The following is a 22048-nucleotide window of genomic DNA, read 5'->3' on the forward strand; positions in this document are numbered from 1 at the left end:
ATTAACATTATTTTAATATATGTAAATTTTATTATTTTATTTAAAATAACATTTAAATTATTAAACAACTTCGTTATACCTTTAAATAATATTTTAATATTTATTTTATATATTTAATTTTTATTTATTATTATATTTTTTATTAACTTTTTATTAAATTAAAATTATTAATATATAAAAAAAAATAATAAAGATTTTATAATAAATTAAAATTTAACATTTTATAAATAAAAAACATATTTTATAATTTTATTATAAAATAATTAAAAATTATAATAATTATTTATTAATTATTATTAAAAAGTTTTATAAACGGATTAAAAATTTAACCTTTATTATATAAGATATTTATAATAATATATTACATTATATAATATTTTAAATTATTATAAATTTTACTTTTTTATATTATTTTTAAAAATTATATTAATTAATTTTTTTAAAACGTTAATTTAATTAACGTTAAATTAAAATTTAAAATTAAAAATATTATAAATTTTTTAAAAAATAAAATTATTATTATTTTTATCTTAAATTTAATTTATTAAATCCTTTATTTTTTTTAAATTAATTTTTAAGTTATTCCTTAAGATATTCTTTAAAAAAACCCCGTTTTTTACTTTTTAATTTTCTTTATATTTTATTTTATTAATTTTAATAATAATTTTATATTAATTACGTTTATATTTATTATATATATTATAATTACGTTTATTTTTTTTATACTTATTACGCTTATATTTATTAAACTTAATTTATTAAATAATTTTAAATTTATTTTAAATTTTACGGTTAATAATGGCGTTTTTAAAGCTTTAATAAAAAGTTAATTTTATTATTACAAGATTATTATTATACATTTATTACATAATTTTTATTTATAATTAATTTTTAATTCTTTAAAAATATTATATACTTTTTTTTATAAATTATTATTATTAATATATTTTTTTTAATAAATAAAATATTATCGATTTTTACCGTTTTCTTTATATATTAATATTATTTTAATAATAAACCTTTTATTTTTAATAAATATAATTTATTATTTTATAAACTTTTCGTTTAATTTTTTATAATATAATTTTAAATTATTAACATTAAATATATTATATATTTTATATTTTAATAATAATTTTAATTTATATATTAAATTATATTATTTAATTATCTTTTTTATTTTAAATAATTTTAAATATTTATTTATAAATTTTTTATTAAATCGTTTTTAATTTATATTTTTAATAAAAACTAAAATTAATTATCTTTTTATAAAAACATATTTTTTTTTATTTTTATTATATTATTTTACATAAACCTTATTAAATATTTATAATAAAATTATTACCATTTTTTTAATTTATTAAATTTTATTTACCGTTTTAATTCTTTTAATTACATTAAATTTAAGATATAATATTATAAAATTTATTAATTTTTAAAGGTAATATTTATTATATAAGTAAATTAATGTTTATTTATAAATTAAATAAATTAATATATTATATATTTATTTTATTAAAATTAATTTTTTAATTTAATTATTTTATTTAAAGTTATAAAAGGTTTATAAATAATATTTTAAATTTTAATTTTAATATTTTATTTATTTATTAATTTAAAGGTAAAAAGTTATATTAAACTATTATTTTATTATAAAGCGGTGATATAAAGTTGTTTAAAATTTATTTATAAATAATAATTTTTTATTAAAAATAATATTTTTCGAGAATTTTAACCGTAAAAATATATATTTAAAAAATATATTTATTAATTTAAATATTATAAGTTTTTTAATAATGGAAATATATAAAGTATATTTTAAAAACTTATTCATTATTATTAATATATTATTATAATTACGGTTATTTTATGTTATTAATGTTAATAAATCGGTAATAAAATTTAAAAATATTTCTTTTTTTAATTCGTTTAATATTAAAAAAAATTTTAATTTTTTATAAAATAAATATTTTTTTACTTTTATTTATTAATAAATTACGTAAATATTTATATAATATTTAACATTTTTTTATAAGTTATTTTAATAATAATATTTTAATAATTTTTATATTATTTTTATTATTTTTTAATATTTTAATATAAATATATTATGGTAATTTTAAAATATTTTATTACGTAATATTATTAATATATAAATTTTATTTTTAAATTTAAAAAAGCCATTTTTTTAAATTTATATTAACGCATTTAAGTTATAATTATTACGCCGATTTTTTTTAATTATTTAATATTATAAATTTATCGTTTATTTATTTTTTATAAATTTTATTTAATAAAGGTATATTTAAATTTTTATTATTATTTAAAGTTATTAATATAAAACCACATTTATATATTTTTCTTATAATCGTTTTTTTTAAATTATAATTATTATAAAAGTTTAAAACGTTTTAATTATTTTTAAACTATATTAAAAATTTTAATAATACTTTTTGCTTTATTTCATATATATTTAATAATAAAATATATATTTTTATAACTACCTTTTATTTAATTATTATAAAATTATTACTTATTATTCCAAATATTTTTTAACTATTTTAAAACTGCGTTTAAAACTTTAATAATATACTTTTTTTAATTTTATTTTTTTTTATAATATTAATATAATTAAGTTATTATAACATATTATTAATTAAATTAAAAATATTTAATTTATAAATAATTTTAAAATTAAAATTTATTAATTATTTTATTTAATATATTTATTTATTATTTAATTTTAATTTTTTTATAAAATATTATAAATTTAAATAATTAATAATAACTTTTATAATTTTTAAAAAATATATTAAATAATATTTTTATTTATTAAAAATATTAATAATTATTAACATCTCCGCGTTTAAAATTATATAATTAATTTTTATACCTTATAATTTTTTTAAAAAAAACATTATTAAATACCAATTTATTTTATATAATTAAAATAAAATTACTTTAATTATTTACTATAAAACATTAGTTTTTAATTTAATATATAATTGCGTATTAAAATATATTAAAATAAAAGTTTTTATAAACATTTCTTTTAATTTTATAAAAACTTTTAACACTTCTTTTTTTAAATTAAAATTTAATATTAATTTTTTTTTTAAAATATTTATTAATAAAATAATAATTTTTAAATATTCAAAAATAAACCTTTTATAAAAACCTATAAAATTAAAAAATATTTATATATTATAAATATTATATAATATTAATTATTTTAATATTATAAAAATTTTATCCCGATTTATTTTTATTTTTTTTATAATTATTATAAAATTTAAAAAAATTACTTTATTAATGTAAAATTTATATTTTTTAAGGTTTATATATAATTTTTATTCTTTTAATTATTTAAAAATATTACAAATATTTTATATATATTATACTTTATTTTTTAAATAAATTAAAATATTATTTAAATATATAATATAAATTATATTAATTAAATTTATAAAAGTTTTATTAATATAATTTTATTATAACGTAAAAACATTAATTAACTTAAATAATATTATTAAATATTTAAAATAATTATATTTTATATAAAACGTTATTTTTTATTTATTATTTAATTTAATATATAATTAATGGTATATATTTTTTAAGTTTAACTTTATAAAATAATTTATGTTTAAAAATTTATTTAAAATTTTATTAATTAAAAGAAATATTATACAGTTTTTTTTTATAATTTTATTTAACCCGCAATAATTTATATATAAGTGTAATTTACCTTTTAATTTTAATATAAATAATATTAACACTTTTATTAAGTTTTTAAAAAAGTAAATCTATTTTTTATATAACGTATTATTAATATAATCTCGTAATTTTTTTAATTTTATTTTTATTAAAAAATAAATTAACTTAAATAATAATTTTTTCCTTTTTTTAAAATTAATAAAGTAATTTTATTTATAATATTTCGAAAAAATAAAGGCATTTTTTATATTAAAAATTTTTATAAACTTCTTATATTTTTTTAAAATAAAAAATATTATAAATTTTTTTAATAATTTTTTAAAAATAAAATATTAAAGGTTTATAACGGTATTATTATTTTATATTATCGCTATTATAAATATTATTATTTTCTTTACTTTTTTTATTACTTTATATATTTTTTTTTTACCTTTTATAAAATTTATTTCTTTAAAATTAAAATAATAATATTATATTTTATTATATCTTTTTAATATTATCCCCGTTTTAATTATTTATAATATACTTAATATAATATTATAATTAAAATTTTATTTTATAATTTTTATTAAATTATTAATTTACTGTATAATTTTTTAATTATTTTTAATTTTTAAAATAATATAAAATTAAATTAATATATAATTTTTATTAAAAAATTTTCGTATTTTTTAACTTAATATAAAATTTTTTTAAACTTTTTATAAAATATAATTAATTTATATTAAATTATAATTAAAATTTATATTTATAAAGATTTTAAAAGGGATTTATTCTTTTTTTATTTATAATTTTATTATTACTTTAAAACAAATATAAAAAAAATTGGATTTTTATTAAAAATCTTATATTATTTTTACTTAAATTAATATTTTATTAATATTAATTATTAATAAATTATTACTTTATTATAAATATTTATAAATAAAATATTTAAATTTATTATATTTATAATAAATTATTTTAAAATAATAAAATTTAATATAATTTTTTTTTTTATAATTAATGTAATTAATTTTCGTTTAAGATTTTTTAATATTTAAAATAAAAATTAAAATAAGTTTTTTATTTTAATTAAAAAGTTTTTTTTTAATTTAAATATTAAATCTATTATTTTATATTTAAATAATTCTAATATTAATTTTTTAATTAACTTTTTTATTAACTTTTTTATTAACTTTTTTATTAACTTTTTTTTTAATATTTTTTCGTTAATTTTTATATATTAATTTAAATAATTTTATTTTATTTTTAAATTTATTACACATTATTAATATAAAATTTTTAATATATTTAACTTTTAATTTAAAGATTAATTTAATTAATAAGTTAAAAATTTTCATTTTTTTTAAATATTTTTTTAAATTTTTTACTTTAATAACTTTATATTAATTTAAAAAAATAGCAAATAATTTATTAAATTTTTAACAAAACTTTTATATTATAATAAAGACATTTAATATTTATAAATCTTTATTTTTAATTATATTTTATAATTATTTTTTTATATTTAATTAAAGAATAATTATAAAATTTTTAAAATTTTCGGTAATATATTAAAATTATTATTAAATTATTTTACTTATTAAATAAAATATTATATATTAGGTTTTTTTATTGTTTATATTATAATTTATTATAAAAAACTTAACTTTAAAGGTTTTTAAAAAAATGGTTAATTTAAAACTATTATCGTTTTTTTTTTTTTTATACGTAAAAATGGATAAAAATAATTTTATTAAAGGCAAGCTTTTATTACAGTTACGCTTTTATTATTATTTTTTATAATATAAATTTCTTACCTTATAAAAAAGCAATTGCTTTTTTTTTAAAACTGTAAAACGTTTAATTTTATATTTTCTTTCGTTTAATTATTTTAATTTCTTAATTTATTTATTTAATTTTGTATTAAATAAATTGTTTAAATTATAAATATTTTATAATATTATTACGTTAATAATTATTAAAATTAAATTTATATTTTTTATTAATAAATTATTATTTTTTACCAGTTATTATTATATTATAATGTTAAAATTATTATTATTTAAAATTTATTTATAAAATATAACATTTTATCTTTTAATAAAAATTATTATAATAATTTTACAATAATTTTATTTTTAATAAACAGTAAATATAAATAAGTAAAAATTTTATTATATTAAAAAAAATCTTTAATAAATATTATACGTAAAATAAATATTAAAAATAATAATAAAATTATTATATAATAGTTATATATTATAAAAATTTAATAAAATTTAACTTTTTATTTTTTATAAAAAGCGTTTTACGCTTCTTATATATTATATAAGCGCCAATTTATATCTAATTCGTATTAACTCCTGTTATACCCTAATAGGCGAGACCATTATAATAACTTCTTAGGACAGGAGTTAATGTTGGCATGTAACATATAACTATGGCGACATTAGCTTCGATGTCCGACCAAAGAATGAATAGAGTAAAATTTGAAAGAAAGTCTGGGTTGTCATCCACATCATAAGCGGATATGATGTAAAAGTACATCCGAGCCGCACCGGTACCAATAGTACTTGATTCATGTAAGCAGTCGAGGTAGTAGAAGAGCATCATATATTATATATATCATATAGTAGAGCAACTTACAATAGTCCCAGTACAAGTATACTCGTTACGCCCATTTTCTTCTTAATCGGCATGCGAAGCCCCCAAATAAGGGGGACCGGCATAAACATAATGATGAGATCTGTCAAGAGATCCATCCCAGTGAAAACGGAAAGCATGATTGGAGTGCCGGCGCACTGGTTTAGGAAGATGGCTATAGGTGCCCAATTCCATGTCCAATTGGTACCGCACTCAAAAATAGTCGCAAAGAAAAACGACAAAGACCAGCCGCTCGTAACGGCGATCATAAACCAACAGATTCTGGTAAAGTATTTCGCTGGTCCAAATAGCCGCTTCCAGAGAAATATAAGTGATAGCTTAATTAACCCAAAGGCGAGCTTCTCCGTTATCTGGAAGGCATACTTGTATTTCTGCGCCGTGTGCTCGAGGTCCGAAGTTATAGACTTGTTATCACTATTAATAAGTGAATGGCCTGTGATGGCGCCCTCGACGGCGCCGGCGATAAATATCCCATTTAGTCCAAGGACGAAAGGCTTCGTGTATAAATTATTAAAATTAGTGTCGATGAAACTAATTATTCAGCCTACTATGTATAGGTATCCTACTCACCAATGCAACCAGCGCTAGCCAGTCGTCGACGCCAAGGCCGACTCTAGTCAGTCGCCTCGCGTAGACTCTTGAAAGGACAATAATTGTCGTCATGAGACAGAAAAATGAGGCCATGAATATGAGTCCGGTACGGTTTTTGCTACGGCCGAAAAATGCTGAGGGAGCCATTATCCTGCAAGCTTACCTTAGGTAGATAGGTAGATACATATACGTAATTGAAGGCCGCGTTGGTAAGATTAATAGTAAATAGATACGAAGGGATTTATTTACGCTTAGAATATAGGGGGCACAGAAAGGAAAAGGTATTGCTGAAATGTTTATCTATTTTAACATACCACTGTGTCTATATTACGTGTATTGAGTTGGGTGTGGTGGCTTAAGGCCTGTCGCGAAACAACAAACTACCTAATGGGAGTATAATACTTGGAAATACAACAGGAGGGAACAGCTAATCTGCTTCTGTGGCGCAATCCTACATAGCTTTGGAAGTGATCGTCAGCTTGAGGCTATACTGCATGGAATAAGGAGAGTGATGACGACTTGTAAGTCTAAAAATATATAGAGTCTCACGAAGTATCGTAGCACGAGAAACTCCAACACGGACCGGAACATAGGTATTTTGGGGGCAAGGCGTACTACCTACTCCGCCCAGTACGGTAAACTACCTGGCTTCAACTTCAAGTATCATAAAATGAGAGAGGCTAAGCTATCTCTCAGGGGAGAGTGCGTAAAGCGATATACAGCGGTCCCTCCCTCCAAGCACCGGGACAGGGGCTAGTTCTAGTAATCTCTATTCTTTCTATTTTCTATCAGCTTCGCTATCCTTACAGGAGCATATACTACTCATAGCCTGATATCCATGAGGAATTCGAATTCATCAACAATCACTCGATTTATGTCGCCCAATATTTTGGTTATCTTTGACGCAGTATAGCCTATCCGGCAGGTGGTATTTTTGAATTGAGCTAGCCGAAGATGAGTCAAATAAGTTTGTAGGGAGCGGTTTATTACGATAATTCATAATAGAGTTAAGATTTTAACGTTCTAAGCCCCTGTTGGGCGATTAATACCGCTCGACACCATAGGATTTCTAGCCCATTGGGTTCAAGCGATTATGATGAATTTTCTAGAGCTTTTACCATCTACTATAATATCCTTGAAATACCATTTTGCGTTTGATATGGGTGCACTTGTCGTTCCTGTCGTACCACTAGTGATACCTAACAATGGCTCTCTTTGCCGTCTCGGGAAGTACGCTATGTATAGGTAATCATATAATCATGTTTTGATTGGTACAAGCAATGAACGAGAACTAAGCCCAAAACCAATAGAATCTTGTGCGGATGTTGGTGGATGGATCTAAACCAATGTGCTTCCTCGTAAGATGTTGGTCCGAATCATCCGAGCCAGCTAAGGCACCAACCACTGAACCGCTGGACCACATTTATAGCATAAATATTCACTCACCGTTGCTACCACTGATATCCGTAGCCATAATTCTACACTAAGTGTAAGATTAGATTCTTATTGGAGAAATACGGCCAGGGATTGCTATTTGGATCATCTAACCAAGTATCAGAGGCTGCCCTTGGTATGTGACCACTACGGAGTGACAGGTGACTACCTGGTGAATAGCTCATATGGCATATATATTTTGGAATACTACTGACGCCTGCCTTTTTCTAAATCTAAGAGGGAACCAAGGTTCCCTTATATACAACATAATGAATGACTAGCTGGTAGATAGCTTCAAGCTGGATCTTAGAACCCTTATCACGTCATACACCTATCATAATCCTTGTCATCTGACACCAAGACATCCCTTGTCGCTAACACAATGGCCCCCCGTTTCGTTGTCTAATACTAAGGACTATACATTTGTTCCACGCCTTAGCAAATAGAAGAGACCTCGGTCGACATAGACCGTTGAGATAGATATTACAATCTAGAAGCTCCATAAAAACTTAGTATGGCGTCGCTCATTTCGAAAAGCATCAATCTACAAGCCGATCTCGGGCCGCGCCTGTCTCCGAGTGCTTCCATCGCTCTTCCTGACGATGCGAACTTTGCTAACCTTACGAGTCGATGGAGGGAATGGCATGCCCCCACTATCGCCGCTGTAGTCCAGGTTGCTACCGAAGGTGATGTTCAACAGGCGGTAAGCACTCATTTGTGTCAATTAACTAATAATTAGACTACTTGACCTAAGTAACTTTCCAGGTACGGTTTGCCAATGAGCATGGCCTACCTTTTATCGCCCGGTCGGGAGGCCACGGAGCCACAGAAGCGATGGCGTCTGCGAAAGATGCTATTCAGATAGACTTTCGGAAGCTCAGCCATGTCAAGCTATCCGAAGACGGCAAGACGGCCATAATTGGTGGAGGGGCAACAGTAAAAGGGGTTGTTGAAGCACTCGGAAAACTAGGGAAGCAAGCAGGTGAGCTATTTAGCAAGGGCACGGAAGTATTGAGGCGCTAACGATTCCAGTTACCGGTGTTTGCGAATGCGTCGGTATCTCAGCACCTATTTTAGGAGGCGGTCATGGCTGGCTTCAAGGTCAATACGGTCTACCGGCCGATCAAGTCATTTCAGCTCGGCTCGTGCTACCGAATGGCGATGCCGTCACCGTATCCGAAGAATCTCACTCGGAACTTTTCTGGGCGATCAAGGGCGCGGGTCATAACTTTGGCCTAGTAACGGAATGGAAGTATTGCGTCTACGATATCAAGAACCCAAAATGGTCTTATGAGATATTCGTCTTTTCGGGCGACAAGCTCGAAGTCCTTTATGAACTCACCAATGAAATGATTAAAACTCAACCACCCCAAGTTACCCACTGGAGCTATATCATTAAGGTCGCGGACATTGATCCTGAGCACGTACGTATATATGATCCTGAAGAAAATCAAGACTAACGGTTTACAGCCTATTATCTGGTACGCTATAATATATGACGGACCAGTTCCTGAAGCCCGCCAATATGCGAAACCTATTCACTCCATTGAGGCTATTATGGTCAATTCGGGCGAGGCAACAATACCCGAGTTGGCAGCCCTCACCTTTCAGGACGAGAACGGCCCTGGCTGTGCAAAGGGTCTGACGTCCCTCCGCTATCCCATCGGGCTGAAATCGTACAACACGGCATCTATTAGGAAGGTTTACAATGAGATCGACGAAACGTTTCGGAGAGTTCCCGAGCTGGCAGGGTCGTTTTTCTTGCTTGAAGGCTATTCAACTCAGGGAGTACAAGCTATCGATGAAGCGAGCACCGCGTTCCCACACCGGAGCGACGAGGTATTGGTGACGTCTTACGTGCAATATAAGCCCGATGAATCAATGGACACGACCGCACAAGAGTTTGGGAAGAAATTAAGGGACTACTTACTAGAAGGGAGCGACGATCCGGACCGCCTTCGGGCGTACGTGAATTACGCAAACGGGGATGAGTCTTTAGAAGAAATATACGGTTGGGAGGAATGGAGATTAGAGAAATTGAGAAAGCTGAAAAAGCATTGGGATCCTGAAAATAGGATGCGGTATTACGTCCCTATTGTTTGAAACGAGTAGAATATGAACCTCCTGTTAGTTACTGATGCCTATTGCAACGAGATTTATCACAAGGACCCCCTATTGGATTCATCGGTAGGTACTGGGCTATTAGTCTATACCTGGTAGTAGAGCTCTCGATATATATCCATAAACCTGCTTTTGTCATACCAGCTAGGAGAATATACGTCATATTGATTGAACTCCATCAAGAGAGAGAGGCTAAGCGTTCCAATGTAGCCTATGTCCTCAACAATCAAATTGTAATAAATTTGAACTTAAGATATACGTATCTCGTAGCTAACAAACGGTAAAATTGGAAGACCTAAACCATTGGACCAGTTCCTCAGAGAGCTTAGCTAGTGAAAATCAGGCAGACAGTGCTAGCCGGGAGACGATCATTGTTAATGCGCCCAAAGCCTTCTTTGGGCGGCTATAGAAGGTATACCTATTGCCATACTATTATAAGGACATACCTACTTTCATGTAGACCAAATGTAATATATATATATATATATATATATATTTTTGGACTTCGTGGGCTCAACTAGTGAAGTGTGAATAAGTAGTCTCAATCATATTTGAGCAGTTATAAATCGTTTCCCTCGAGCTAGGACAATACACCTAAGCGCGAGCCTTCCGTGCTTCGGCAGCACCCTCCTCGTCGTAAGCCTGGACTTCCATCTCGATGTGCATCGTATCCATACCGAGCTGTTTGACGCCGATTTCTGTCCACACCGGCTGATGGTTCGGCATCCAGCGCTTGAAGTTCTCGACGATACGATCGTGCGTGGCCTCAATATCCGTGCTGTATGTAACCACACGGTATGCCTGCGACCAGCCCTTACCCCCGGCATGCTTTAACGTGCGATCGACGTTGTCGAAAGCTTGATCTACTTCTTCTAGGGTATCTTGCTTGAGCGAAATGCTGGTACGATCCCAGCCACCTATTGGATCGCGAGTTAAATTTTGACAATGTCTATGAAGGACGTCAAGGTAAGATTGAGATGAATATTCTGTTTACCTTGGCCGGCGATGAATATGCGATCTCCTACACGGATGGCCTGGCTGTAATGCATCGTCTCACGAGCCCATTCGCCAGCTCCGGGATACACATATGATGGTAGACCCGACATTGTGATAGAGAAAGGTTGGTACATGATATTTTTGTGACTATAGGTTAACGATTGTTAGAGAAAGTATGTGTGTGATGTGTGCCTGAGGTGACTTGGCAAGTCTGGACTATGTAGAAAATTCAACATGTCATCTGTCGATTTATATATTCCTCCAGTATCCTAGGTTGGATAATTAATACTAATTACTTTCCTTATATACCAGTTATGCGTAATGAACTATACATCCGAGTGTGCCCCTATTTCGCACATAAGCTCATACACCTACTGATATGGACTGTAGAAATCCGAAATAAAATGAGAAAAATACTCTTTCACATCACACGAAATCCCCTTTAACATGGCAACCCATTGCATCAGTCATATGTTTACTTATTGCTTTATTTGACAGCTATAACTATAGTAATTAATTAAAGTAAACACAACTATCTATGAAATATATCCTTAATGATAAGTATGGAGATCTTTGTCTTTTGATTATTGATAGTTCCTCCGAATGGCACTCGGATAAGGCAATATCTGCCAATACCCCCATTGTTACCAAGGCGGCGAAGTTGGACCGGGAACAAGACGAAATCCGATCTGATTAATAAATCAAATGGGTAGGATGGCCAAGACCAATATAGTGGAATGGAATTCAAAGGGAAGGGGAACTTTTATTAGAAGGATTAATAGTAAGACTCTGAACTCTGTGCATAAAAGCTCTATACAATTGTTCATCGTATGGTCCTGTGGTTATTATAATTGAAACTCTAATAATATAGAATTGACTGTGTATTGGTTGGGTAGGTAGTTAAACAATTCGTATAGTTAATATCTAGATATTATCAGTTTTACTCGAAACTGGGAGACTGATTAACACACACTACTATGTAGCCAGAACAAAGTAGGAGCAAGTTTAATCACTGGGCAATACAAATCGACGGATTCTATTAGTATCTGGGAATACTCATGTAATAGGTTAACTATATATTATCGCTCGTCAATGTGTTTCCCGTAACTGGATATTTGGGGGCTTTTACCAAAAGTGGTATTATCATGATCTCATATTTATTTATCTTGAGTTTCTATTCGCGGCGGCTCTGTCGAGACTACACATTGACTTCATATGAGGAAGAGCAAGATGCTTATCGTACTATCTCAACCTCTCGACGTTTGGAATCTGGTTAATTCACACCGGCCGTGGTCATAGCACGTAATGGGGACGCATCCGCACCATCTAGATCGGTCCCGGAAATGTACATCACAATCCAGTCGTCATTCATTGGTGGGTAACTACCGACAAATCCACTTCTCTTCAAAAGCTCCGAAGCGTACTGGCGTAATGGCTTCAAGGAAAAGAGATACCGGCTTGTTTGCACCACCTCATAGCCAACACGATTATTCCAAACCTTTCATCTACGAGGAGAGAGAGGTCTCGAGCAAGACACAGGACTGAGATTGGGACATATTTAACCTAGTAAAGTCGTTGGATTTGCGTGGAATATGGCATTAGGAGTTGCGTGTTCGGCACGATGCTTAGCTTAGAACGTGGCAACACCGAGATCATTTACTCCAAACTAGACGACCTTAGCGGTCCTAAATCTACTGGACAGAGCTGAGTGTGTCTCCAGTATTGAGGCTGGTGTATCCGTGTAAGCCGGTAAGCCGAAGCAAGCGGAGAAGGCGGCATGATTAGGTACGAATGCAACGAATGCAATTGGGTTATTCTTGATCCTTAGTATCGTTTGAGTTTTCGGGGGTGATGCCACATTGCAGTTGCTCAGGATGCTGTAGAGTTTATTAAATTTTCTTAGATTCTTAGACATGAAATTGTGGCCAAAGATATGAGTGGTTGAAAGAAGCCGTGTCTTACATGGGCGCATGCTGTATCTGTATTACAATCTGCATCAGGAAGGGAGTATTGTACCTAGGTAGGAGGTACGTACGGATTATAGTAGGTAGGTACCTAGGTACAGTATTGGGCAGGAACGCGGGTGGACCGTGCTCTACATAGTAAAACTCTCTCGCTCGTGCTGTCGTGCAGCTGCATCCCACTTTTTTCCCAACCCAACCCGCCTGCCCGCAAGATCTACCACCAGTTAGCGGCTGCCAGCTTTCTCACACCGCATTATCATCCATCTTGCACTGTATATCTTGCAGTGACGAGTGACGCCTTAGATACTTTGATACAATACAATCCATAAGTCCGAGAAGAATAAAACGCATTGGCAACCCTACTTCTCATTGATCCTCTTAGGTTCCTCTTCCTCTTCTCTACCTCCCCTCAACACCATCTTCCTTCACCCCGTCAGAAGCGTGGTGAAGGTTTTTGGGTGTATTGTGGTACCGAGTAGAGCGTTTCACGATACTCGGATACTTGGCACCAGTGGAGTCGAGTTCTAAAAGCAGAACCTTTTCAAAGACCGGGGGGGAATAGTGCAAATCGGCATTACCTACCCCCTGGGCTTTGCCTACGAGACATCGTCATCGTCATTCACTCCGGTGACGATTGATGAGGAAGAAAGAGAAAACAAATTTGGACGTTGACTTTATTAAAAGGCTTCATCCATTTCAATTTTCTTATCTTTGCTTTTTTTTCTTCTTCTTCAGTCCTTGAGAAATACTGCTGCCTTCCAAGGCACCAGGGTACTTAAAGGTTGTACATCGCCTAAAATCTCAGCTGGCCAATTGGTGGTGGAAGAAGATCAGTACGTACGTAAGCTGCTAGCTCTGCCCCTTATTTGTTGACGCAACTACGGATTAGGTACCTACTACATAGGACCGCGTGTATCTAATTTTAAAAATTACTTGTCCAATCCAATTCTAACTTTCAGCCTTTTTGACAGATCTTTCTTCCACCACGGCAGCAACGATAATATCAATACCATTTGGAGCATCATTCGCATTCGTTCCGAGTCTAGACCGAAATACCTTAGCTTATCATCCCTCATCTGAATTAATTTCAGCGTCCCATTCTAACACTCACATTATCTGAAGCTGCTCCCTGTGTACCACTTTGTGTCCGACAAAGCATTTCGACACATCGAATCCAATTGCCTTTTCTACACGACACAATGGCTTCTCGCATCCAGATTCCTCTCGACGTCCTGACGTCGCGCCTGAACATTCAGGATCGCTTCGCCGGATTTCGTAACACTTCTCTTTCCAGTCGGTTCGCCAATATGCGTCCCGTCAGTGAGTTTCTCGACTTCAAGCGTTTGTCTAAACCGGAGAACTTTGGCGAAGTCCAGTCGCGTGTCAATTACAACTTAGGCACCTTCTCGAGCAACTACCTCATGGTTATTGTTCTCCTCAGCGTTTACGCCTTGATTACGAACCCCCTTCTGCTCTTCGACATCATACTCCTAGGTGGTGGACTGTGGCTCCTTGGCCGACTTAACGGACAGGACCTCACCATTGGTACCTTCCAAGCCACGTCCTCCCAGCTGTATACCGGATTGCTAGTCACCTGTGGTCTTCTATTTCTTATTGCGTCACCTTTCAGCACTGTCCTATGGTTGATTGGTGCAAGTGGCGTGGTCATTTTTGGCCACGCTTCTTTCATGGACAAGCCTATCGATGAGGCTTTTTCAGGGGAGGCGGTCTAGGTGGTCGGCCGCGAGCTCCCAAATCTGCGCCCCAATGGGGAAGACCATCGAGGCGCCCGCGAAGAGGACGGGGAGAAGAGGAGGAAGACAACATATGGGGTACTGGGCGCCGCGTTGTAGAGGAATTAGGTAGCGAGAACGAGATGGATACGCAAGGTACTGATTTGGTAACGACCTCTGGTAGTAGACGGTTTGCCAGTGATCCACTTCGGTTTACTGGAATAGATTTGAGCAGTGGCAGCCAGCCACGGAATAGTTATGCTTATCAGCATTCGGATGACGAAAATGACTCAACAGAAGACGACTCAGAGGTGGCATCTGAAGAGGAGGAAGATGAGGACGATGAGAACCAAGCACTTAGGAGGGAGCTTGACGAGGCTCTAGTACAATCAGCCCTTTCAAGGATACGGAGAGCCCAAGCCAAGGGCAAGGCGGATGTTAAACTGAACAAGGAAGAGCTCGCGGCTCTGGAACGAAGACGAAAACGCTTACAGGCTGAAGCAGAGGCAGCAAAACGACGCGGCGGAGGCGATCGGAAACGCAAGGAAAAGGAACAGCGGTATGCTGTTCCCCTTTCACAATTTGATGATCCTCAATCGGGTTCGGACCAAAACCAACTTGCCCCTCCTATGGGACGTTTCCCTCCGCCTAACGCCTCGCATTCACGTCCTCGTTCGGGCGCATCATCTACATCCTCTACTCGTCGTCCCCAATCTATAGTGCGAGACTCCCCTCCTTTCGACTATCAATACGTACATGCACCCCCTAATCAACGCCATGCCTCGGATCCCACAACAAAACCTTCATCTTCACGCACGTCCCTTACAGAAACCAGAGATCCTTTCCAATACCAAACTGCGGGTCCGCGTGCGCTGTATGCTGATGGAGTTGCGGCCGCTAGACTAGACGCAGCGGGTAGGTCTGCTCCTGCAGATAGGAGCAGTTCGAGACATCCCAGAAGGGAGGAGAGAAATGGGCACGAACAGGAGGATGGGACAACTAGTGACGATGGAGCCAACGATGGACGGCTTCCAAGAGGAAGGGGTCGAGGCGAAATTGTGATGCAAACATCTCCTTCACCTGAACGTACCAAGAGTAAAAAGTCTCCGCCGCCTACTGCAGCTGCGAAACGGAAATCAGCTGCCCCTAAAAAAAGAAAAGGGAAATAAAGCAAGTAGTCGTCTAGTTATTCTAATAAGCAAAGCAAAGCAAAGCATACCCGCGTAATAGAGTATTGATATGCCAAATAATTCATCAACTTGTCTGAAATTTCCTACAATATAGACTACCTAGGTAGTCTCACCTTCACCTATTATGAAGGTACAATCGAGAAACGACTTTGTAAATTGCGACAAGTCTAATTAACACGAGGGTATCGTATCGATTCTTCGAACCATTCTTTTTGTTTTTGGACATCAATCGTAACCCCAACCCTTGCAAGAATAAAGAATGGTATGAAGTGAAGAATCTCCCAAATCTCTTCCTAGAATCAGTCCTAAAACGCCATCCATACATTCGTAGCAGGTAAGGGGCACCTGAATTCACCTGAATTCGTCCACCCCATTCCTCATCATAAGCCATTATATACCGCCCCAAGCCAACCACCTCTTACGCTAAGAAAAGAAGTCTCGAATACTGCCGAAGAAGCCGCGGTCGTGACTCTCGCTATGATACTCCCGTCGCCGTTCCCATTGGTAGTCACCATCGCGGACCCGGTGGACGGAAAGGCTCTCGTTGTTGCCGAGACCACCAGCCATGCGCACGGCCTCGTTCATGAGACCAACGCTATCCCCCGAACCGGCGCGGGCTGCAACACCCAGCATACGCTCAATGGTCGGAGGCAGGCGGAGGCCGAAGCGGGCTAGGAGGGCAGTTAAAGCACCTCCGGTGATCAGAGGCATGATGACCAGCATGAACACCTTGATAGGGTGGCGCTTTGCATAGTATATTAAGTCGCGTAAGAGCCGGCGCAGCTTCTTCAGTGTCCGCTGGACGAAGGACGAGCGCGGCTGGCGTTTGTAGTACGAATTGGAGCGGCCTGGTAGGAATGTCCGTTGTTAGTCGTTTATTTGGTTTGGTGTATGTGGCACGTATGACAATAATATATATATTGGGTATACTACGTGGTTCAAATAAAATTTCCGAAAATCCACACCATCGTGCTTACGTGTCATTCGACAAGACGACAGGGCCTGTACTGTAGGGCAAGGGAACACACAGAACAGAGTAGGAATGTTATGAAAGAAATGGGGGAGAAAAGAACTCACCACCGAGGCTGAAGAAACTTCGGCTGCTGCCATTTCCGAGGTTGAAGAAAGAGCTCCGCGAGCTGCTGTGATGGCTACTACTGCCGCCGAAGACAGATCCCGCGCCTGAGTGACGCTTGCTGCGGTGCGGACGGGAGGAATGGCCCGAGTGAGATTTTCGTGTTGTCGAGGTTGAGACGACGGACTCGGCGTCGTCGTCGTCCTCCCAGTCGAAGAAACCCATAGTAGTAAAAAATTGAAGTCGCGGGTATATATATAAATATATATAAATATATTTTAATAAAAGATGTTACTAAAATATATATAAATTGTATATAATGTAATGTGTATATATATATATAATATATGAAGTTGTCTCACTCAAACTTGCGACATGCAGTTCTGCGGTTCGAGTACGGTATCACAGATCTAGCTGCCGATGGATGCTTAATCGAGCCGTAAACGCGAGCTAAGGGATATTTCTCACAGACAGCTAGCTACCGGAGCGGATCTTTTTACGAAAGATCAAGATCGATTTTATGATCTGACGATCTCCGTGGTTCGATAAGCTATAAGCTATAACGCACCGGCCAGCTTGTGAACAGACAGACAGATTCGAGGTGATTGATTACCCACTTCGGCGGGACGCGATGCTGGAGTAGTGTATGTAGAAAGGGTTTTTGTTTTTTTTGCTTTCTTTTTTTCCTTTTTTTTTCCCTTTATGGCTTGTAAAGATCCAGAGGGAAGGGTATCGTGAGTTGGAAACTGCGAATAAGAGAGAAGGGATCGACTTTCTCACCGACAATTCAAGGGGCTGGGCTGGACTGGGCAAGCCCCCTGGACGATCTGCGCTGCCCTAAAACCGCCTAGAACTGATCCTAGGCTAGGGCTAATCTGGATCCGCTCTAGTTAGTCTGGTTCCGAAGGTGAGCTTGCGGGTCGGGTCGGTGGAGAACTCACCATACATATGTGCGCTAACCTGTTTAAGGCAGCAGGGCAGTTGGAGTTAAACCGGAGAATTTATGTAAGAAGAAGCGTCAAGCCACGGTGGCTAGAACTTTTTAATGATTGCCTGTTTCGGAAAGTGGTCTTAGGTAGCAGGTAGGTTTGCAGCCACATCTATGACGTCCCTTATTGGATGCACTTGTTATCTTGAGTACCCAACACCGCCTGACAAGCCCGATTCAAGAGACTGTAACCTGGCCTCTTAAGCTTCAGAATATCTGTCATATCTGGTTGACGTTTACCTCTAGTTACCTAACTATAAAAATCGATACTTTTACCAATATTGACTTGAAATATTCAAGATGACTGATAGAGCGCCTCCTAACTACTGTACGTCACCGGCTACCTCCTCTTACCTCTAGGCTCTTACAATCAATGACAACCCCACTAATAAAGGATAAACCATAGACAAGATCCTCGAGATCTCGGAAAGTTCCACTACGCAGCAGATTCGCGATGCCTATAAGCGGTGAGTACATACCATATGTATCATGTATGTAGTTATCACTTTGCTAATAGATCCTCCCCACGGTTAGAGCAGCCCTCAAAACCCACCCGGACAGAGTCCCCTCGAACTCGCCTGAGCGCCCGGTCCGAACACGCAAGTTTCAGCTCGTAAATGATGCTTATTATACGCTGTCAGACGCCACACGGCGGCGCGAGTACGACGCCCAGCGCAGACGGTTCGGTGGCGGGCGTACCACTTACACGTACGAGGAGGCAGACGACCCGGAGGAATCAGTGCCGCCTGAGACAGGGGGAAGTGGTGGAGGAGCAGCGCAGAGCGCGTACTCGTGGGCGTGGAACTTCTTCACAGGCGGGAACACCAACTCGCAACCTCACGCGCGGGAGGCGCGGCAACAGGCTGAAGACGCGCAGTTCGGAGATGTGTTCGAGGAGATGCTGCGCGAGGAGGGGCTCGCGGACCAGGATACCAACAGGCCGACGTCCAATTTCTGGAGCATACTGGGCGCGGCCAGCGGCAGCGTGCTGGGCTTTATACTGGCGAATATGCCGGGGGCGGTTGCGGGGGCTGTGGCGGGGAATAGGTTGGGTGCTGTGAGGGATGCCAAGGGCAAGAGTGTCTATGCTGTTTTCCAGGACTTGCCGCAGGATGATCGGGCGAGGCTGCTGGCTCAGCTTGCTACGAGGGTGTTTAGCCACGCCGTGGGGATTTGACGAGAGTACAATACGGTATACCTAGGGTATGACTTGGGCTTATGGTGTATTGTGTTTCTGCATTCTTTTACTACATTAGGTAGAGAACATGCGCGGAGTTTAGGTGCGCTTATTTTAAAGGCAGGCGGATAGAAGTCTAGTAATGAACTGTTATTCCTACTAGTATAGTTAAAGAAAGTATGGGTTATGGTCTTATATATTATAGACGATAGGATTATTTATTAAAGGAATCATTCCTGTGATGCACTCGTGTTGAAACTGGAACTGCATGTCTTGTACTTGCATGTATATTTATCTAAGGTGCATTATCGTGTCCTACACTCCAAGTTTATCTTCTTATCGAAGCAACCTATGTATTTACTGTAGTATCAAGGGTCTTAATAGGCAGTCGCGGGTGAGAAAAGTTACGCAAAAGTTAGATGACGCTATTCCATTTATGGACGTTTCTCCCCCTCGTACCTGGCAGGGATTGTTGTTTCCTCTCCCCCACTACCATCGCCCGTCTTGCCGTCCCCAGCGCCATCTTCGAACTTTGGGCATTTAACTTATGTACGTATTCTTTAACTGCTACATATCAGCTAAGAGGTACTTAATAGCTCATACATCATCCTCGCCCAGCAGTCAAACAGTCAAAATGGCCAAGCCCATAGAAATTACGTCGGTTGAGCAGTTCAACGAGCTCCTGAAGAGCTCGCGTATTGTGGTGGCAGACTGTAAGTTAGCTTCCCCTCCCCCTCAAGCCTTATTCACCACCACCACTACCACCACCACCACCACCAACTTGCCCCGCCATCGCCATCGCCATGATTGTTACGACGCGAAGCTGACAAATTATTTCGGCGCGCAGTCTACGCGAACTGGTGCGGACCATGCAAACAAATTGCACCCTTCTACGACCAGCTATCGAAATCTCTTTCACGCCCAAAAGTTGCGACGTTCGTCAAGGTCAACACGGAAGCCGAGGGAGCTAAGGCAGTCGCTGCCGAATACCGCGTCACGCATCTGCCTACCTTTATAGTGTTCCGCGATGGTTCCGTCGCCGAGAGGGTCAAAGGTGCCAATCCGAAGGAGCTCCAGACCATCGTTGAGAATTTAAGTCACAACATCGAGCATGCTACGCAGGGGGAGGGTAGCGGTAGCGGTAGCGGTAGTGGTGGCTCGGGAGGTATCGCTTGGAGGGGAGCTGATCTACCTCGAGGTTACACGGACATCTCAGACACCATCGACGTACGAGGGCTAGAACTGCTGAACGCCGACGAAAGCCACTTCTCTGTTCGAACTCTCTTCAATAAAAACAAACCTTCGGCGTTATCCAAGGACAAGGTGGCGGATAATGAGAAGGACTGGGTAGAGAGCGACACGGATGAGCAGCTGCTTCTCTACACGCCATTCAACTCTGCTGTCAAGCTCCACACGATACAGGTACATAAGCTTGTTCTACTATATATAACTAGCATAGTTATAACTAGCTTGATACTTAAGCTAACATACCTCTCTAGATCACTTCTCTACCGCCCACCGATAACGAGGATGATGACGACGACGTACCGATGAGGCCCAAGACTCTTAAGCTCTTCACAAATCGACCACACAATCTAGGTTTTGACGAAGCTGATGATATCGACCCGACTCAGACCATTGAGATTAGCGAGAGCGACTGGAACTCTAACGGTACCGCGAGCTTGGGACTACGATTTGTCCGGTTCCAAAACATCACCAGCCTCGTTATCTTTGTTGTGGACGGCGACGGCGATAGCGAAAAGGTCCGATTGGACCGAATAAGATTTATTGGCGAGTCTGGCGAGAAAAGGGAGATGGGGAAACTTGAGAAGATCGGCGACGAGCAAGGTGAATAGAGTGCGACGAAAAAAAAAAAGAATGGGTGGGTAGGCGAGCACCAATCGCGGTCACGATTGCCTATGGCGAATGTGGGCAGCGAATGGAAGGCGATGAATAGAGTCGGGATGCCTTTGAGACCGCATCTATATAGATAGATGGTCTGATGGTATCAATCAATCAATAACCGGAATGCTCATTAATGCTCATTATGACTTTCCATTCTCGTCCACAGCCACAGAAAACGCTAACAAGGTCCATGATTGGCATACGTGTCTGTCCATCTATTTGGTGTCACCACCGAACCACGGCGGGAACCAACCAGTCTGTCTACTCCTTGCATTGGATTGGGCCTTGATTGGATTCCATTGATCTGCAAATCTAGTTGGTTGTCAAGTTTAGTTCTGACCTCATCACCACCTTCACGGATTCGCATATTCTTCCTCATTACTATTATCAGTGACAAATTTTACGATATTTGAACACCGCATCGGGTATGGCATTGAGTAAGCAAAGGTAAGGAAAGGTTAGAATCTCTCGGGAAGAGTGTATTCCCTCAAGATTGCAACAATGC

General features: G+C 35.6%; 8 protein-coding genes across 8 annotated transcripts; 5 read left to right on the forward strand and 3 right to left on the reverse strand.

The window, feature by feature from the left end:
• Window positions 1-6078: 6078 nt before the first annotated feature.
• Window positions 6079-7107, reverse strand: F5Y00DRAFT_256594 (uncharacterized protein; the record flags this gene model as incomplete). Its single annotated transcript, XM_048010434.1, has 3 exons — window positions 6079-6277; window positions 6352-6863; window positions 6940-7107. 3 exons carry the CDS (start codon window positions 7105-7107, stop codon window positions 6079-6081), a joined length of 879 nt encoding a protein of 292 aa, XP_047870023.1.
• A 1329-nt stretch (window positions 7108-8436) lies between these two features.
• Window positions 8437-10688, forward strand: F5Y00DRAFT_222271 (uncharacterized protein). The gene is made up of 4 exons (XM_048005696.1): window positions 8437-9097; window positions 9160-9376; window positions 9427-9818; window positions 9865-10688. Exons 1-4 carry the CDS (start codon window positions 8909-8911, stop codon window positions 10495-10497), a joined length of 1431 nt encoding a protein of 476 aa, XP_047870024.1. The 5' UTR covers window positions 8437-8908; the 3' UTR covers window positions 10498-10688.
• A 421-nt stretch (window positions 10689-11109) lies between these two features.
• F5Y00DRAFT_256596 (YjgF-like protein) lies at window positions 11110-11621 on the reverse strand (the record flags this gene model as incomplete). The annotated part of the gene is made up of 2 exons (XM_048010435.1): window positions 11110-11432; window positions 11510-11621. 2 exons carry the CDS (start codon window positions 11619-11621, stop codon window positions 11110-11112), a joined length of 435 nt encoding a protein of 144 aa, XP_047870025.1.
• A 3053-nt stretch (window positions 11622-14674) lies between these two features.
• F5Y00DRAFT_267389 (prenylated rab acceptor 1) lies at window positions 14675-15258 on the forward strand (the record flags this gene model as incomplete). Its single annotated transcript, XM_048012057.1, has 1 exon — window positions 14675-15258. The coding sequence occupies one exon, from the start codon at window positions 14675-14677 to the stop codon at window positions 15206-15208; it is 534 nt and encodes a 177-aa protein (XP_047870026.1). The 3' UTR covers window positions 15209-15258.
• F5Y00DRAFT_923 (uncharacterized protein) lies at window positions 15259-16599 on the forward strand. The gene has a single exon (XM_048014343.1). It carries the CDS (start codon window positions 15352-15354, stop codon window positions 16375-16377), a length of 1026 nt encoding a protein of 341 aa, XP_047870027.1. The 5' UTR covers window positions 15259-15351; the 3' UTR covers window positions 16378-16599.
• Window positions 16600-17973, reverse strand: F5Y00DRAFT_1008 (uncharacterized protein). Its single transcript, XM_048003773.1, has 2 exons — window positions 17476-17973; window positions 16600-17246 (listed from the first exon to the last, which is right to left on the reverse strand). The coding sequence occupies exons 1-2, from the start codon at window positions 17696-17698 to the stop codon at window positions 16822-16824; spliced, it is 648 nt and encodes a 215-aa protein (XP_047870028.1). The 5' UTR covers window positions 17699-17973; the 3' UTR covers window positions 16600-16821.
• A 226-nt stretch (window positions 17974-18199) lies between these two features.
• Window positions 18200-19884, forward strand: F5Y00DRAFT_926 (DnaJ-domain-containing protein). Its single transcript, XM_048014344.1, has 4 exons — window positions 18200-18380; window positions 18443-18789; window positions 18868-18928; window positions 18996-19884. Exons 2-4 carry the CDS (start codon window positions 18762-18764, stop codon window positions 19636-19638), a joined length of 732 nt encoding a protein of 243 aa, XP_047870029.1. The 5' UTR covers window positions 18200-18380; window positions 18443-18761; the 3' UTR covers window positions 19639-19884.
• Window positions 19885-20026: 142 nt separating this feature from the next.
• Window positions 20027-21580, forward strand: F5Y00DRAFT_1025 (DUF1000-domain-containing protein). Its single transcript, XM_048003804.1, has 4 exons — window positions 20027-20187; window positions 20260-20351; window positions 20486-21060; window positions 21138-21580. Exons 2-4 carry the CDS (start codon window positions 20273-20275, stop codon window positions 21492-21494), a joined length of 1011 nt encoding a protein of 336 aa, XP_047870030.1. The 5' UTR covers window positions 20027-20187; window positions 20260-20272; the 3' UTR covers window positions 21495-21580.
• The last annotated feature ends 468 nt before the right edge of the window (window positions 21581-22048 follow it).

The sequence above is a fragment of the Daldinia vernicosa genome, assembly GCF_022497035.1.
Source record: "Daldinia vernicosa strain CBS 139.73 unplaced genomic scaffold F5Y00scaffold_1, whole genome shotgun sequence".
Lineage (NCBI taxonomy): Eukaryota > Fungi > Ascomycota > Sordariomycetes > Xylariales > Hypoxylaceae > Daldinia > Daldinia vernicosa.